This window comes from Nestor notabilis, unplaced genomic scaffold (assembly GCF_000696875.1).
Source record: "Nestor notabilis isolate BGI_N333 unplaced genomic scaffold, ASM69687v1 scaffold5386, whole genome shotgun sequence".
NCBI lineage: Eukaryota > Metazoa > Chordata > Aves > Psittaciformes > Psittacidae > Nestor > Nestor notabilis.
The window spans coordinates 16,290-35,026 of NW_009931361.1; the positions used below are offsets into that span (position 1 = coordinate 16,290).

Here is an 18,737-nt window from a genome sequence, read left to right on the forward strand (position 1 = left end):
TCTGTCTACTGCTTAAAAAAAAATGACAAGTATGGAATTAAGTGGATTTCCAGAAGAGAATTCTTACAGTTTGAGAGAATTTTATTACAGATTCTTTAATCTGTAATCTGTAGAATGTCTTCTAAAAGCTGAAATACATCTTTCTAATCATTGAGCAATGGTGGCTGAAGACTGCAAGTGAGCATCCAGCACTATCTGGCAAGGGTTACTTGGAAACCTGTGGATATGTTATATTTCTTATTGTGGAGTTTATGTGAAACCCTATAGGAGAGGTTTGTGCAGTACACACATTCTGTATCCCTTCTGGTCAGTTCTGCATATCTAACTTTCAGAAAAATGCAAGTGTTAGCCCACATTGATGCCCAGTTCAGCACGAATACTCACTGTTCATTTCAAAGAACGTATACTTTTAGTGACTAAATTTGCTACAAATGCAGATTTAGTGCATTTGTAACTCAGCTGTGCTCAACCCTATAGTCATATCTATGCTTTTTCAGGAAGTGTTTTGGTGATTACCATGCTGCACTGGAAAAAGAAAACAACTGACAACCAGCCCATTTTTATTTTCCTAAATGTCAGAATCTACAGGGGAAAAAAGTTAGTCTGAAAAGAATCCTTTATTTTTAAGGCATTCTCTTTCTTGAAGACATATGCCTACTGTATGGATTTCTAGTAGGCCCCCTTTAGGTATTGGAAGGCTGCCGTAAGGTCTCCCCAGAAAGTAAGTCTCCTTTATTTGGCAGCTACCTTTTGATATATAGTCCTGTAAAGTGTAGAACATCATGTTTGATTTCTGATTTGAAACTGAAAGATGTTTCACAGCTTTGGTATCAGTAGTACATAGAACACTGCTGTCCCTGCTGCCTGAGACAACATTGTACCATTCTTCATGCTTTCTTGTGTCAAGAGATAATGAACTTTGTCAGAGAAGGAAAACCTTGGAAAACAGGATGAGTAATGAATACAGTAATGAATTGTCTATGGAAGTAATAAGAAGAGTCCTTTTAGGTTCATTTCATTGAAGGATAATTTTTCTTCTTACCTTGTCCTATAATATACATATTTAGTAAGAAGTCCCAAGAGGTTTACAAAGCAAACTGATGGCCTCTTGGTTTCAGCATAGATTTAGTAAGTTTATCCTATAAGTACCATTATCAAAAGTTATCATATCAGTATGTAAGGCAGTGGAGAATTTACTATCTCAAATATTTAGCCTCTTGTATACTCTGTGTAATATTGCTCTTTTACTCTTTGGGAGAAAACCACTCTGTATTCGAAGAAAAGTGGGATGCATGTAATTTTGGTGATCTCACCTTCTCTTAGCTGTTACTTGTTTATGAGAGCTTTAATGTGTCTGGTGTGTAAACTGGAGATTACTGACTGAAGTGATGGAGCCTTCTCTGAAATACTGCTGCTTGTATGTTTGTGTTATTACTAATCTAAGCATTCTTTCAGAAGATTTTGTTCCTCCTAAGCTGTTTCTTTTCCACCTTTGAGTTATGCAGTCTGGGTCAGCATCTCTTGCAAATTAGACAACAATTAGCACACCTTAGCCAGCCACAGGGAAATGTCACAACTTCCTGAAAGATATTTCGGTACAGGTAAGCTGCTGTGCTGCCCAGCAGACCTCAGTGTTTTAACAGAATGAAAGGAGCAATTTCACTACCTGAGAGAGCCTTTAAAGCTGCTTACAATTTTAAGAGTTGAGGAAGCACTGACTTGAGCAAGAACTCACAGTGCTGCTGCCTAGGAAGGGTGCAGGGCCAGCTGAGCCTCAGCATTGGATTTCTAAGATTCTCTGTCGGGTAGTGGGAGAGCTGCAGTATTCAGGCAAGAGAGAGCAAATGCTGCTGGTGGTGAAATAACTGAAAATTCCTATAGTTGTGTGGTTGGCCATACTCTCATCAGTAAATAATGTCACAAACATTAGGTAAGCAGCTGCCTCTGATCTCTGTGACAAAAAGAATGTAACTTCATACTTTTTTGTGTGTCCGTGGCAAACATCTCAGCCCTCAGAGTGTCTGGAAGTACTGCATTCATTATGGTCTCACAAATGAGGCTGACTTTATGACTGCTGACCAATTGAATAAGCATCTCATAGTGCAGCAATCCATGGTGTGATTGTCTTCATGCAGATGTTTACCAGCACCTTGGATGCTGGTAGCTCTCTGTCCTAGCAGTTCAAGCATCCATGGAGGATTCTGGTACATGGAATTTGAACCCCACCATTTTCAGGATTAAGGTAATATCTGCTTGAGTTTCAAGTATGTCAGAACTGCATACTTGCACATGATACTTCATACGTTTGGGTAGGAAATACTCAAACCAATACATTTTCACAAAAATTGAAGAATTTAAACTGCATAAAGTGCAATGAGAGAAAGAAAGATGAGACTTGGCTTTGGATAGAAACTTAAACTTGCTTTAACCCAAGACTAGAGGATGTCTGAAAGAAACAGATACTTTTCTCCTAAACTGCTGCACAGGGAAGCTTGTGCACCATTGGCACTCAAGTGTGTTATGCTTTCTGTACAAGGAGCTTGGGAACAAGATTCGTAAGGTAAATATGGACTGGGTCTGAAAACTCTGCAGGGATGAAAGGAGCATATTAAAACCTGTAATAAGAAAGGCCACTGCACAGTAGCACTACTACTGCTTACCAGCTTCGTTTTGTTCTCCTTTCATTCCCCACAGAATACTCTGAGGATAGAGTCTGGCCCAGAGTAAGAAGCAGCGTTGCCACCTCTGTGCCTGACTAAACAGATACAGATGGGGAAGTGACCTAAAGAGGCCACCTCCTCTGTTTGGGTATTTTTTTTGTTGCATTTCATTTTTTAAATAAAAAAGTCTTGGAAACTGCTCCACATCAGAGAGGGAACATGAAGGGACCTGCCTCAAGTACACTGAATCTGTTCAAATAATGAAATAATGCAATAAGTACTCCCGTACATTCCTTTCAACAATGTGTTGGCAGCAGTTAATCCTCGTGAATAGAAAGAGCCTGGTACAGCTCTGCATATTGGAACACTTCAAGACACTCTTATCCCAGGAAAATGCAGTGTTCTCCTGGGTGATAATGTGGTGTTGTGAGCTTCCAACTTTGGTTGGAGAGGTTACTTTTCAGCAGTTAGTAGCCAAAAGTAGCAGTTATCTCATCATATGCTCCTCTATAGCAATTCCAAAAACAGAAGGGCCTTTCGTCCTGTCAGACATAGTGAACTACCAAGTTGAAACATGTTTTAGTACATTCTCAAACACATTAAAAACATTTTCAGTAATTATATAATACTTTTTGAATATGAAATCCCTATGGGATTTTATCTTTTTATGTTTTGCAGGGCATATACATGCAATTATGTTACTTGAAAAAGTAGAGGTAACCATTAGCAACAGTATGTCCCTTGAATGTGTGTAGCAAAATATCATTGCCTTCTGTCTTAGTTTTCTTGCTAAGTTTGGCTCTGATACCTCTTCCCGACTCTGCCCATGTTTTATTTGTTTTTATCCACACCTATATTTTGACTCAAGTTAAACTGTAAGCTTAAAATAGGCTTACAATGTTTGGTACTACATGCTGTAACAAGAGTAAATCTGCACCGTAGCAATAATATCATGATTTTGTTCATTCTAGTTGTAAATACTCTTGTGACCACACGTCAGCATTTCTGAAGCATCAAGAATGCCACCCTTCAGGAATATGTCCTATTATTCCACCTAAATGTATCTTTTATTCATTAGATTCTTGCAACTTTTATCATTTTTCTTCTGTGTTATGTATAGGAAGTAAAAATCTTCCTTTAGTAACATTTAGTCAAGCTATATGTGTGTGACTAGAGGTAGTGAAACCTCCAAACATTGTCTGTCTTTGGGCATGAGATGTTACAAATCCACTCTGGTTTAAATTCACTTCTGTTTACAAGCAAAATATCCTATGTGAAATTAATAATTTCCTACATCTGAATTAAAAACCTTACTCTGGATTGAGTTAACCTTTGCATTCTAAATTAACCCCACTACCAAGGGAGCTTATTTCCCTCTGTATTCTGTTCAACATGCCCAAATGCCACCAGGCCCCTGGCTTCCTTCTCAGGTTATTGATAAGTTCAACAAACTGAACTGCTGCATGTTCTTAAACAACACAACAAACACCCCCTCCACCCCCCCCAAACAACCACAACCACAAAACCCCAACTCAATACCCGCAATAAAACTTCTCAATCTCTCAACAGTTTCAATGAGATCCAAAAATAATCAGTGATTTGTATCTTCGCGTCTGGGTGTGAGACAGATCTTTCCTCCAGCAAAGTTTCACATAGTCTGAAGTTGTTGGCAGCAATCTCACTATACTCAAAGTTACCCTGATTAAAATGACTTGTACTGACCAGAGGTCTTACATTCTGTAGTAATTCAGATGGTTACCTACAGCTACCTCCATTTTGTTGTTTTACTGGCAGCTTCAGTGGTCCCCTAGGTTCTTGGGCTTTTTTCTAGTAGGTTGTTGTTTTTCTTTATTTACTGTTGAATCTTTTAAAAATGTGTAATGATTTCTGGGAACTTTCATTTATCAGGAGAACATTAGATAGCCTGCCTGAACCCAGCACCCTTTCCCCTAAATGCACTGCAAGTTAGATGAGTTTGCAGTATTTCTTTGAAGGTAAGTATATTCAGATCTTAGGGCAGTGGCATAGTGAGTTCTAGTGATGAGGTTTCAAGCCATTCCAATGTGAAATGTCTGCTAAGATATTTCTCCTCATTTAATTTTGGGGGACTTATCATAAGGATCCTCAGCTTTAATAAGTCTTGATATATGTAAGGGAAAAAGATTTTATTTTCTTAATGTAAGTATGAACCAAACCAGCTGAACTTATAGAGCTCCCTATAGAATTTTCCATTTTCAAATGCTTGTTATTTCAAAACAGAATATCTGTTCTTATTCCTTCTCTATCTGTCTCTGCATTAAGAGGTGAGGAGACCAGGGTGGTATAGGGGGTTTGTAGTGGTAAGTGAAAATGAAGGCACAGTGAAAGCTATACTACCTCTTGTCTGTGTAATTTATGCAAGGTAATGGCAGCTTTTAGATAGATGCTGAACTGCCGAGCACAAGGGTGTGATCAACTCTGTCATCTTCTGACCCCTGAATACATCAACCTCACCTCTTGGATGTAGGGAAGAATCATATTTTTAAAATGCTCTGCCTTTTTGTTTTATTTAAGTCAAATAATAAAAGAAAAAGAGCAGATATGAGGGTATCTGGAATGAGACTGAACTGGAGCCTTCTGAGAGGAATTTCATGTGTTGAATGCCACCTCCTTGCAAAACCTGCATCTGCTGCTGCTGTTCCAGATGGTTTCAGCAGGAGAGTTAAGGCCCTGGTATTATGGAGAGCTGCAGTGTGCCTGCTGAGGAAGTCACTGCCAGCCTCTGAGCAAGACTTTCTCCTCTTTGGATTTATTCCTTGCATACATTGTCTGTTAGAGTTTAATTATATGTTCTGGACTTGTTGCTGCTTACTTTCTAAGGGAAACACTAAACCATTGTTCTGCTTGAACAAAGAAAATACATACCAATTTACAGCACTTCAGTGTATTTAAATACTCATTATGGTACTAACATTTCAAGTTGATTGGCACTAGCTGTCTTTTTTAAATGGGAGCAACAGGGATAATTGTGTTGAGGCCATTAATTTGCTGTTTACTTTCTATGACACTCTTTATAAAAGGATCAGGCCAGAATTTTTGGATGGGTAACGTAGGTGTCTGCTATTTGAGACTTCTCATGGAGCAGTCAGCACAGACTGAACATTGACTTTCTGCAGACAGCTTCCAGAAACCAGTTGCTTTTAAAAATCCTTATCTCAAATCTTCACTGAGAATTGTGTTCTTAAGACAAGGTTGTCTTTTGGTGCTTGAAACTTTCAAACCATGAGAGAGTGTCGTGCTCTAACCCCATTCAGCACCTAAATACCACGCAGCAGCCGCTTGCTCAACGTTATTCTCAGACTAAAGCCAAAATGCAGCACTGCCGCAGCTACTGAGAAGAACATTAACTCTATCCCAGCCAAAACCAGGGTAGAGAGAGAGTAATAACATTTATTTATTAAGAAGGTGTTAGGTAGTTAGGGAAGAATAGCATAGTGATTCAAGTGACTGACAGCTGAAGTGGATTACTTTGACTGTTGGACATGTGACAGTGTGACTCCAAAGTAATTTTGCAAGCTCTGTTTAAGCCCTGAGTATGCTAATGTATCAGGCCATATATTTCCATCATGCTCACCATTTTCCAGTGTGGTGGCAGTACTGTGGAATTATTATTGAAAACTTTCCATGTCTTTTTCCCACAGCACACAGTTCTGCAACCATGCTACAAGACAGCTTAATAAAGGTTGATATCTCACTTGATGCAGTCATGATTCTGGAAGACTAGGAGTGATTATAGCCCTGTGAATGTTAGCAGGACATGAGTAGTGGGAGGTACTGTGAGACTGGGCAGGTGCCATTCATGGGCATGAGTGACTGGTGTGATGCAGTTCATCACCCTTATAAATGTGCACCCATATAGATGAGCACAAACCGTCAAGTGAGGAAGTTGCAAGCTTCTCTTAAATTGGGAGCCATTCCTGTTGCTGGGGGTTTGTCCTGTAGCAGGTTTTGTCATGAAGTTCCTACTTAGGTGATACAACAGTGTCTACTGCAGAGGTTCCAGGCTGCCTGAACTGGCTAGCTCCTGCACAAAAGCAGCACAGCTGTATCCGTGGTATACGTGTTAAAAGCAAGTAACTACTTGTAGGACTTCGCCCAGGCGGAGGGCTGTGTTAGCACGGCTTTGTGGCATCCTCTCCCTGAGCAGGCTTACAAATATGTCCATAGCATTGAGTGGTGTTACTGCAGCCATCTTACATGTGTTCACACCTCCCCATTTGGGAAAAGAAATGCTACTGATGTTTAGGTGCACATGTTACATAGATATCTAAATAGCCAGGGGGGGAAAAAAAAGGTTTGATTGAAATTAAAGGGAATTTGTTCATTATTATTATTTCAGTGAAAATACAGCAAAATGAAAAAGTTTCCATTTCACAACTTGTGTGGCCCAAACACAATCATTTAATTTCAATTTTTGTGCTTGTATGTTCTCTTGATTCCTTTTTCTTTTTCATCTTACAAACAATACTATTAGTTTAAAAATGCAGTATGCCACTTGAAAATGAAATTTAGAACCTTTCTAAGCAAAACAACAGTTAAAATTCTTCTGGCTGCTCCTGCTTGTCTTACTAGTTTCACTTAATCAGATTGTGAAGTTCAAACTGAGCTTGGACCAATCTCTTCCTAACCTGCATCTTTAAGTCAGTATGCTAATACTACTAAAAAAACCCTAATCAATTGCAGCTATAAGCTGGAATTTGTGAGTAATGTACATGTATGCATCATTGCAGAAAGATTGGATCACAACAAAATAATGTGATTTCCATAGTACTGGTATATACTGTGTAGATGTGCTGACTGTATGTCATCTTCATTAGGGCCTGTAGTGATAGGACAAGGGGTAATGGGTTCAAACTGAAACAGGGGAAGTTCATGCTAGGTGTGAGAAAGAAGTTCTTTACTGAGGGTGGTGAGGCACTGGAACAGGTTGCCCAAGGAAGGTGTGAATGCTCCATCCCTGGCAGTGTTCTAGGCCAGGTTGGATGGAGTCTTGGGTGACATGGGCAAGTAACACTAATATTCAAGGTGAGTCAAGAACTGAAGGATTTATTTTGCTTTTTGAATGAGAATTTGTATAGAGATTGGACATCAAATTCCACATGATATCATCTGTCAAATTGTTTAAAGAACTTAAATTTTAAGTGTCTATTTCATCAGCCTTTCTGTATAATTATGGCTCAGTGATGTTATTTTCAATTCTAGACTGAATGTATGTGCTTGCCCTTGATTAAAATATCTCCTTCATTAAATGTACCTCTCTTCATTTCTGAATGCATTTTGATGACAGTTCTTTAGGTTCTTTGCAAATCACTCCTTTCCCTAACTAGGTGATGGCAGAAGCTTTGCAGAATACAGCTAGTTGCAGGATGAGGAGATGTGGATGAGGTAGCAGTAATTTTACACTGAAGCACATTACACTTTATATTGCAAAAAGTTTGTTTAACCTCTCTCCCCACCCTTTATTTTTTTTCCTTTTTAGTGGAAAGATCTTCTACCTCTGTATTCACTGGAAAATTAGAAGACAAAGACAGGCTTTAGGGGTTTTGTGTGTGTTTCTTTTCTTCAACCTGTTAAATTTCGTCCCGCCTTAGCTGAGCAGTCAACGTGTTCTAGCACATGTGTTAAAAATGGCTGCACCCCAGGGCTGCAGCAGGAACAGCAGGTGCAGCTCTTGGGATGTGTGAAAGATTGAGTAGGATTCTGCAGCATCTTTATGGCCATCTGAAAGGCTCACCCATAGTTAGGTCTCTGCATTTTCCCACCATACCACCAGCTGATGATGTCTCTATCCTCCTACTTCATTATTAGAGGCAGGTGAAGGAATTTCCCCTTATCCTCAGCTACTGCTGGTGAGAGCAGGAAGAATCAGATTAGATTGCTCCCCAACATTGATTTATTTTAGGCATGGCCTTGAATTTATCCTCCTTGAGCTGATTGCCTCAGCCGATGGCTGAATCAAATGCAAAAGGAAGAATTGTTTCATATGGGTAATTGTAAGTTGGTCTTTTAAACTGAATAATCAGCTCTTAACCTATGTATATTTTGTTGTAATTAATTATCTGTATAACTATGTGCAGATTAATTATATATATAAATAGTGCTTATTATTATAGGGCTTTTAACTATATCAGAGTACTTGTGAAATTCAGTGTTTTCCTTCATAGTGTCTTGGGGAGAGAGGGCAGTGTAAATCAAGGGTCCCTGAGGTTCTAAGAGGACATGTAAGACACACTTCAGAGAAAACTTTGCTCAGGATAATTTATGTAGAGTTGATTGTTGGAATGTGTATATGTGTGCATGCAGGTGTGCAAATAGGTTTATGGAAACACAAATGGATTGAGCCATGACCAGTCCCTATGGAGATCTGGTTAAGCTGATAAAAGACATGAATGACTGAAAAGAATCATTCTGTGTGTATGATTAGTAAATGACTAATTGCCTGCTTGAAAATGATGAGGTATTTCCAAATCTCTGAATGTATGGAATTAAAATCCATAGCAGCTTCTGCTGTCACATACCAGTTAAATCGTACTTCATTGCTCTGGAAAATTGAGATTCGTGAAAAATAGTCTTTAATTATCTATAGGGTTTATTTCAGCCTTAAAAGCAATTGAAAAAGCTCAAGAGAATTATGAAATCATTGAGTGTTGTAGGAATAAATTTTTGCTGTTGCTCTTGCTCTTAACCTCTTCATCCATACAGCCAGGAACACCCATGTTTCATTTATGGGCTGGTAAATAATTTACATTTTGTTTAATCTCAGAGCTTATTTAAAGGAAAAATTAAAGGGCATAGAGGGACCATGCAGCTCCCAGGTAAGAGCAGCATTCCTATGCAAAAGTCATTCTCGTGAATACAATGTTAGCTCAGAAATGTGGAAGCCTGCACTGAAGGCTGGTTCTGCAGGTTTCCTGCGGGACACTGGCAAGTCATGGGATTTTTCTGCTCCCAAAGTCTTGCTTGAAAAACCCAACAAACAAAACCAACCAACCAAAACCCTCCCAAACCCCTCTTCCTTCTCTTTATCTTATTTACTAAGTCAGTAAATACTTCGGCTCCAGGCTGTGAGGGGTGCTCCTCAAATATACTGTGTTGCTAGGATTTCAAATACCCTATTTTGAAATAGTGAATGAAATACATGGTTTTGCTGAGCCCTTTTCATAAAAAAAAAAAAAAAAAAAAAAAAAAAAAAAAGTTGGTGGTTTGTTTTTGCAATCTTAATGGAAAGTTTGCATTTCCTAAAGAAAATCCACCTGGAAAATGTCATGATCTTTGACAGTTTTGAAAAGAAATGTTTTGCAGTTATAGTTTCAATTACAGAAGGAAATTCATTAAAATCAATGTTACAAGTTTAAGATAAAAGTTAGAACTTTTTTTTTTCTGGAAAAGAAAAACAACCAGGAAAATCAGAACAAAGAAAGTGAAGTGAAATGAAGTGTTTTATTTTGGGCTTATACATGTCAGTTATTAATTAAAAGAAATTTTCAGGTTTTGACTTTTACTTTATACAAAAACTCTTTTAAAATGTCTGTTTATTTTGTCACTGACCTTGAAAAATTACCCATTTGTTCATTTCTAGCCAGGTGTAAAATCCACCAAGAATATTCTATTTTTATCTTCTCTCTCTTCTAACCATGGTGCGTTTTCAGCAGTCAGTAAATAGGAGTCTCCTTGGTTGATTTGATTTTAGGCCAGTGTTTTATATGTGGTGCTGTTTTGTTTCAATATTGTTATCTTTTTTCTCTTCTCCTTCCCCCTGAAGACGAAGGGTACTTGCTATATCTGATGGAATTGAACACATTGGCAATCTGCGCTGGGAACTTGCACTGTGCCTCCTCGCTGCTTGGACTATCTGCTATTTTTGCATTTGGAAAGGAACAAAGTCTACTGGAAAGGTGAGGTTAAAATTCTGTGTGTCAGCTCTATTTATGACTCTCTTGTGCTCCACACCTTTGCTGTCATTTCTAGTTACTCAAGTCAGAGTTTCACATGTGTCTTGTGCTGCTGTAAGCAACTATACTTGCGGGTATATACATTGTAATAGTAGGCAATTCAGAATCAGTCATACTTTGCACTGGTTTGTTCCTTTTGGTTTGCTTTTTCCGCTAATTCTGTTGGATGTGGCTAGTTGGTTGTGGCTTGGTTTTGTTAACGTTACAGACTATACACTACTAGCCAGTCCTTGAACCTGAAATCAGTACTGTGTTCTGTTCATTACTGTGCATGAGGTATCCAAAATCTGAATTTCCTCCCAAACTGGCAGGTGTTGAGACTCTCAGTGCCACAAATAAATGACACACATAAGCAGAGGGAATTGAGACATATAAACAACCTACAACAAATGCAAATAAAACAGCAAAAGCTGAAGTAATGAAAAAAAATCAAAGAGAGAAAGATGGCCATATTAAGGGGAAAAAAGGAAAATATCTAGTACTCTTGTAACTCTTCACTGCCTAAATGAGTTGCAGGATGATGGAGAGGTTGCCCCTGGAGTAGTAGCAGATGTAGTTCTGGTGGAATATCTGATTAATCACCTCAACAGAGAGATGGAAAGAGACATAGCTCTGGAAGGGGGTTGGGTCTAAAAAAAGCACTGGTTTCTCACATTGGAACCAAAGAAGACAAGGAAAAAAACTGGTGGACTGAAGCATTTTGTGTATTCAATTTTCAATTATTTATTACTTAGTTTAGAAGCATGGTTGGTTTTTTTGTTTGTTTCTGTTTTAGTAACACGCATTTAGAAATGAACTGTTTGAAATAGAGTTCATTTTAATTTAGAAAATGTCAGAGTGCTTTTTTCAGCTCCCTCAATGACACACATCTGTCCTCCTATCAAAACTTTGGCTGCAACTATTTGCTGAATTCTGTCTGTATTTGCCAGCTGTGTCAGTCAATCTGGTACTGTGTTCTTCATCTAGGTATTTGCGTGCACGCATCTATGCAGTCCTACTTTCATCAAGTCACTGCAGGAGAAACGCTGAGACAGACTGTCTAGGGATACATATAGGCATGAATAGTTTAGAGGAAAGAGGGGAGAAAAAAACCTAAAGAGAGAAATACAGAAAAGCAAAGGTGATATAAGGGAATGACAAGATAAATGTCCATATGCCTTTGAAGCATGTACTCTAGGGAGGTACAGAAGTGGTTGAGAGTTGTCTGAGGAGCTACAGCTGGCAGTGAAGAAATGAAACTGAGCAAAACTAATTTATTTTTTTTTCCATCAGAAAGAATGTCTGAAGATGGAGATTTATTCTACCATAGAATAATCTGACCCAAGGGTGGAGGAAAAAACATGTACTGTGAATGCACATGCCTGCGTGCGTGCAAGGTTGTGCAAAACTGCCCTGTGCACCAGAAGAACAGCCTCAGTAGAAATCATTTGCTGACAGGGAGAGGGGCTGGTGATTTTGGAAAGGGTATATTTTACCTTTGTGTGGTCTACATTCGGTTTTTTATTGTTTTTAATATACAGTCACATGAGATTCCTTCAGCTTATACCATTTCCCCAGGAACAGATTTTGCATTTTGGAATCATTAAGGTGACTTTTTCCCTGTTTTTCCTGGTAGCTTAGTTAAAACCGCAGATTACTGCTGGGTGGAATAAATCTGATTTTACTTCATTTCAGTGTGATTTTGATAACCACCTTTCTGATAAGGTTAGGTGAATCAGCATGAGAGAGAGAGAGAGACATGCTTTGCCCCTTGAAATGCTATGATAAGCTTTTCAACTAAGCAGAAATAGCTAGTGGTTGCGCAACAGAAGCGCACAGAGAATGGAGTTAATACCCAGTATTCAGCTTTATAGATCTCAAGCTTGAAAAAATGAGATCAGGGTCAGTAAGAAGTAGATTATCATATATTTACACTATGTAGATTGGTGTACCATGAGCAGGAGTTCTGGCTCCACTGCTTCTCAGGAAACATGCAGTAAGGATCTTTCATAGCCAATACTGATAATTTCTTCTTCCAGTTCTGTTCCTGTAATTAGTAAGGAAAGCTTTTTTACTAACTATGTGACATTGCAATTGCTTTCCTGTGCTACACTTTTTTTTTTCCTCCTGGATAGAAGTTCACTGTTTAGATGTACTTAAGAATTTTAATATTCTTACACTTGCCACTTCTTACAGTCAAAGCCACTGGAAATCTGTGCTATCCCACTGCCTTTCCAGACCAGCTAACCAAAGATGTACCAGTCAGGTGTGCTGGATGCTACAAAGGAATGAAATGCTTTGAAATACAGATGATAGAGCAGTCTTCTGGGCTTGGAGTTTCCAATTCTGATTTATTGGCGTTTAGAAAGTTCATATTTAAGCTCATGCAATTGTAGCCCTTCACACTAGATTGAATTTATTATATGCACATTTCCAGGAAACATCTAAAATTGATGTTGAGATTTTTATGATAGTATTAAAAATGGGTTCAGGTATCCTGTTGAATTTCCTATGCACTTTAACTGGATTGAATAATTTCAATGAAATAACGCATTTATTCAAAGCAGAAAACTTCTTAAAGATTTATCACCTTGGAATGGTGATGAAAGCATTGAAAATGGAAACATTTTCAAAGGAAGATGTCTGAATAGCTAGAGAGAAAGAGGACAGGGGAAACAGACAAAATGGAGAAGGGGAGAGAGACTTACCATCTTCACACAGCTGTGTTCTGTGAAATATTCAAGAGGTTGGTTTATTCTTTTCCTCTTTTTACTGTGCATCCTAATGCATGGTGGAAAAAAAAATCCCAAGCCTTAAAAGCTGTCATCAAATAAACCCATCATTCTCCAACTAGCACTACCACAGAAATAATCTGCTCATATTATGAATATTTAATGTTTTAATTTATTAAATACATTCAATCTAACATAAAGTTTAACTCAAATGAAGTGCTTGTGATACTGTTAACGAGATGCTTCAAACTTTCCCATTACTGTTCTTGAAAGTAATCACTTTCTCACAAAACATTTCAGTTTTCCATTCCAAGGATTTTAGGTGGTTTTGGTGGCTTTCAAGAGAAACACATTTGTGCCAGGTTCTTGCCATTAATTATTCAATCTTAGATCTCAAGTTATCTGTATCTTAGTTTCCATATTTAAAATGTAACATATATACCAAATGCAGGGTCTTTGAATGAGAGACTCAAAAGCAAAAGGAGGAAAAATATGACTAAGTAATGCTATCATAGTATTATGTGTGTATTGCAACTTGCTGAGTTTGATGGTTTCTGATATCCACCTTATGCAGAAGTATTTTCAGTAGCTAGCATCAAATGCTTTCAAAGATGAGGTAAGAGCTATGTAAAAGACTGAAGAAAGTGAATTTTCTACACATTTAAAGTATCATTCTAGACTCTCAGTGTTAAGGCTTAGTTCTGTATCTTACTTTTCCAAAATATTTTTGATGGCTAATTGTAATAATTGAGTGTTTCTATAATGCAGATACCTACATAGCTGCTGAGTCTTTGATCTTCATGTAACATTCATGAAATCTTCAGGTACCAGGGAAGCAGAATCTTGACTGTCCATTTAGTAATTTGACTAAATGCCCTTCTACTTTAAAGCTTTGGAAAGGGACACCAGAAGTTCCTAATCTATTTTTCTTAAATTGCTTGGTGAAGGAAGTCATCCTAATGTTTTCCTTTTTTCTTGTTTTTATGAGAGTATGGAAGTCGTTTCAGATCGTGATCCCTTCTCCGAGCTCATAGTGACTCCTCACTTGCAGCAACTTCTGCACAATTCCTTTTGAAGTGAGGAGGCTGGTAAACTTCAAGTTACATAAAGGCATTATGGTAGTCTCTGTCTTATTCAGTCCATTCCTTTTCTCTTTCAGCATCTTGCTTACTTTTGAATGCATCAGCACATTCCTGTCTGGTGCTGATATTGTTAGTTTGGAACCCTGCCACCAGGTTTGTGGATTTACAGAATCACAAAATTGTACAGGTTGGAGGGGGCTGTAGGTCAGATTTTATCATTTTATGACTCAATACAGAGCCAGGGTTTTCTGGTTATCAAGTGATAAAAGAATATTGTTGTTTATCTTTGGATTTTTGTGTTATTTAGTATTAGAATATTGCACTGCTTCTATGGTCACTAAGACCAAGACTCACGTATTTTTGGGTCTTTTTGAATAAGTTCTTATTAGTATCATAAAGACTTCTATTCTTTTGCCAGAGCCAAACCTCAAATAGTTCTTCCACAGTGTTTTGTACTTCTTCATTAGTGCTGGCCAGTATGTGATGAGAAATTCTTCTATCTTTGTTTCAGAATCATATAGAAGAGGGACAAACCTCATATAAGAGTCCATTCTTCAAAATTTTCTGGAACTAATTTATATATCACAGAGATAAGCTTCAGTATCCACTAAATATTCAGTAATGACTGAATATTTTTCTGTCTTACTCTGACTTCTGAATCTTTCGATCCCTTCCTACTCATTGTGTTCAGTTCCCTGAAGTTCAACATCATCCTGTTCTTACTGTGTTAACTTTATGCTGTCTCTCCACTTGATATGCTTTAAGGTTACAACAGAAGGCGAGGCTAATAAAAGTAGAGAGTGATGAAAGGCAAGGTCAGGAGTGTTGTCCTGACTTGGCACAGGAACATGCAGAAAACATCAAGTCCTCATATGTATAAAGTGTCTACAAAACAATCTAGAGTAGACCTAGAGCTAAGAGGCTGTGTCCCCTGTAAAAACCTGTGGATGTTGCTCTAAACTAAATTTGCTTGTTTTTTCAGCTCATAATCAACTTTGAAAATATCTTGCATGCCATCTCATCAGATTTTGACTTGAAAACATGCTAGAAAACATTAATATGGTTCTGTTCATCACTTGCTACCCCTTTTCACTCCCTAGGTACTGTCTTAACAGTAGCACAGAAAGCATTGCTGAAAAGTATTGCTGTGCTCACATCTGTTGAAGTGCTAAACAAGAACAAGCACTAATATAGCTATTCTCTACATAAACATGAGTTGTCAAAGATGCTTGATTAAATAGTCCTGCAAGTCAGAAAATAATAGATTAATGATTACACAGTAGCTCCTCATGAAACATTTATGACTTTACTCCCAATTTATTATTGGATAGCTTTATACCATCTATTGCATCTCGAAAAAGGATACTGTTGGGTTAAGAAAATAATTTGCAGGTCCTCATTGTAAAGCATTAGAAATGACCTTGCAAGCTTTCTTGGCGATGTAGTTATTGGGTATAAACATCACAGTATGAGGCACTCTGATTTATAATTTTCTTGGGTTTATTTACTTGTCACGTTCATTATTCACTCAAATATTTTCCTTTCTACCATGATGTGATTGGGAAAGTTATAAACACCTCAGTAAGGCAGAGAACTTCCTGTTCTGGAAAGGAGCAGCCGTACTGTTTTACCTACCACAAGTAAGCAGGATATTGGGTTGAATTAGTGTAAGTAATGCCTTAACTTGTTATTTTGCTCTTATGCTACTGAATGTTTTATTCTTCCCATGTGTGTGTGTAGTGTTGTAACCTGTAATGTTCTCCACAATTCTTTTCTGCTTAAGAGTTTTGATGGCAGCCTGTGTCATTCTACATGTTGTGTTTGGTAAACCTTGTTAGATTCCATATTAGCTCCCAGGTTTTTCCTGGGTTGAGTGTTTAATTTAAGCTTTACATGTAAAACTTCAACAAGAGTCACATAAATGCTGCTAAGTGCATTTTATAGCTGTGAGCAATATGAGGGTCTTAAGTTGGACTTTGTGAAATTCACTTTGTAACTGCATGGCTGTTGTCCTTTGCAATGCTGCACTGTTCCTTGCTTCTGAATTAGTTCCACTGATCAGTCTGAGTTGCTGAGCTGAGAGCAGTGGAAGGCCACTGAAGCATAAATTGTGAAGAAAGTGTATGGAAGTCTATGTTAATTCTGTATGTTAAAAGACCAGAGATAGGAGAAAACAGCCTGTGTGACTGGGGCATCTTGACGTAAAACTATTAACAGTATTAGAAAAGTAGCTTGGTGAGTAGTTTTGACATTATTGTTAATCTGTGAATGTGATGGGCAGGAAACAATCATTGAAGACTGTAAGACCATTTATAATGATTGAATAAGATCGCCGGTGAAATGTACTACAATATATTTAATTAGCATCCCTATGTTAGCAGAGTTAAACTGAAGGTGTAGAGCTATGGTTTTTTCACTTTATAGTGCTGCTGAAGACCTTCTGGCCCATCTGAGCTGTTGAGAAATTATTCCAACAAATCAAACTCCTTGCTATGCATTACTAGAAAAAAAAAAAAAAAAAAGAATAAGGCTGCAAATGTATTTAACTGTTGGTTACATTTTATTTTTCATTTTTCAGTTGAGGAAAACCCCAGAATTTGTATGAACGATTTCAAATGGAACATGTAAACTCTCAGGCTCTGGCTGCCTGAGTGCAGTGGCATCTCTCACTGTTAAACTCTACACATTCCCCCCTTCCCTCTCTTTTTCATAGGCTTGCTTCCTCTTCCACCTGCATTTGTAGTGCTGGGGAGCATAGGATGATTTATGGATGTTTCCTTGTTCATCCCCCAGATAACTTCATTATCCAGGTGGGAAACAATAGAGGGCACATTAATAGTAAATTGTTCTCAAACACACACCTTCCAGCTCATATTTCTTTATACTATGAATGATTTATAAGGTTCTCAGGTACTTGAGATGTTTTCAATTTTATGTAGCAGCTACTCAGAACTTCAAGATTTGAAGACTTTTCCCCTTCACTCCAAGTCTTAGATTTTGCAATACATCTGCCAAGGCCATCACGGATAGAATGGATCCCCATGGCAAAAGCCTGACTCCACAGAGCTTCCCACCACAGGAAAGGCAGGGAGGGCCAGCAGCTTCTCTGCCAACCTGTGTACTCCTTCTTAAGCTGGCCTGTTTGTACACAGACCTCTTTCCTTAGGCTCAATAGGGCCACAGGTTGATTTTCTTCCTCTGTCCTCAGATGGATTTCTGCTTGGCTCCTCTGCAGCTCTTGCTTCTCTTGCATTGCACACCTCTATAAAACCTGGTTTGTCACCTCAGAGCAGATAGTTTTTCAGCTTTCTTGCCAGTCTGTTCTGGTTCTGGGGTAAACTGCAGTGCACTCGTTTGAGTCTAGCTTTAGTGTCCTTGAAATAATTTATCACACTGTTTGCAGACCCGAATTCTCCTTGTATTTCTGACTGTGGATAACTTTGTAGTAATTGAGAGGACCCGGTTTTACATCTCTCCTAGCAGTGCATCCTTGTTGATGTCAGAGTGCCTTCTAATTTACAGTTGTGCAGAATAGACTGGCATATGGACCTAAACTAAGGAAAATAATTGAAAAGAGTATATTGATCTTGATGGAAACATGAGCAGAAAGATAACACAGTGTATCAAGACTAATGAATGAAAGAGGTGAAAAAATAGCTAGGATTAGGATGTTCCTTTTCTGTGAGCTGATTACCAGCAAGGCACTGCAAGGTATCCAGTGTGCCCAGAGACCCCAAATTCAGAGATGGACTTTTCATACTTTTTACTCATCGTTTTCTCTGCCCTCCCATCAGGAGTTAAGCCTCGCTTGCCAGCAGTTAAGACTCAGTCACTAGTCCCCCAAAAAATTTATTCCTCAATAGCAGACTATATAAAGGCCTTAATGGATTCAATGAGGCAGAAACAAAAAGGACAGAAGAAAAAAATAAGAGAAAGATGTGTGGAAGGAAACAACAACAAAAAAAAAAAAGAACTGGGGCCCATTGTAGGAGCCCAGGAAAAGGAACTAGGCAGCAATTATTGTATCTCCTGAAGTGTCTTTTGTTTTAGCCTCAAGTAATAGCAAAGAATAGCCCTTCATGGCAAGGCTTTAACACCCTGTCCAAGACTGATCTCTGTATTCAAAGGGGGAAAGTAGAACATTCATGAGATGCATGCAGAGTTCCTGCTCTCCGCCTCCTCTGTGTGAGGTTTTAAAACAGCTACTGCAATATTATTCCACTTCCCTGTGCACTGAGCACTTAAGAACACCTCAGATTTCTTAAAAAAAAAAAAAAAAAAAGAGATTTTTTA

General features: G+C 38.2%; 1 protein-coding gene across 1 annotated transcript in view; it reads left to right on the forward strand.

The window, feature by feature from the left end:
• LOC104406759 (sodium- and chloride-dependent GABA transporter 3-like) overlaps positions 1 to 18,737 on the forward strand; it is a gene marked incomplete at its 3' end in the record, with an annotated part of 47,355 nt that overhangs the window by 15,769 nt on the left and 12,849 nt on the right. Inside the window, exon 5 of the mRNA XM_010015846.1 lies at positions 10,462 to 10,594. Coding sequence (XP_010014148.1) covers positions 10,462 to 10,594 — 133 coding nt within the window. The remainder of the gene's footprint in view (positions 1 to 10,461; positions 10,595 to 18,737) is intronic.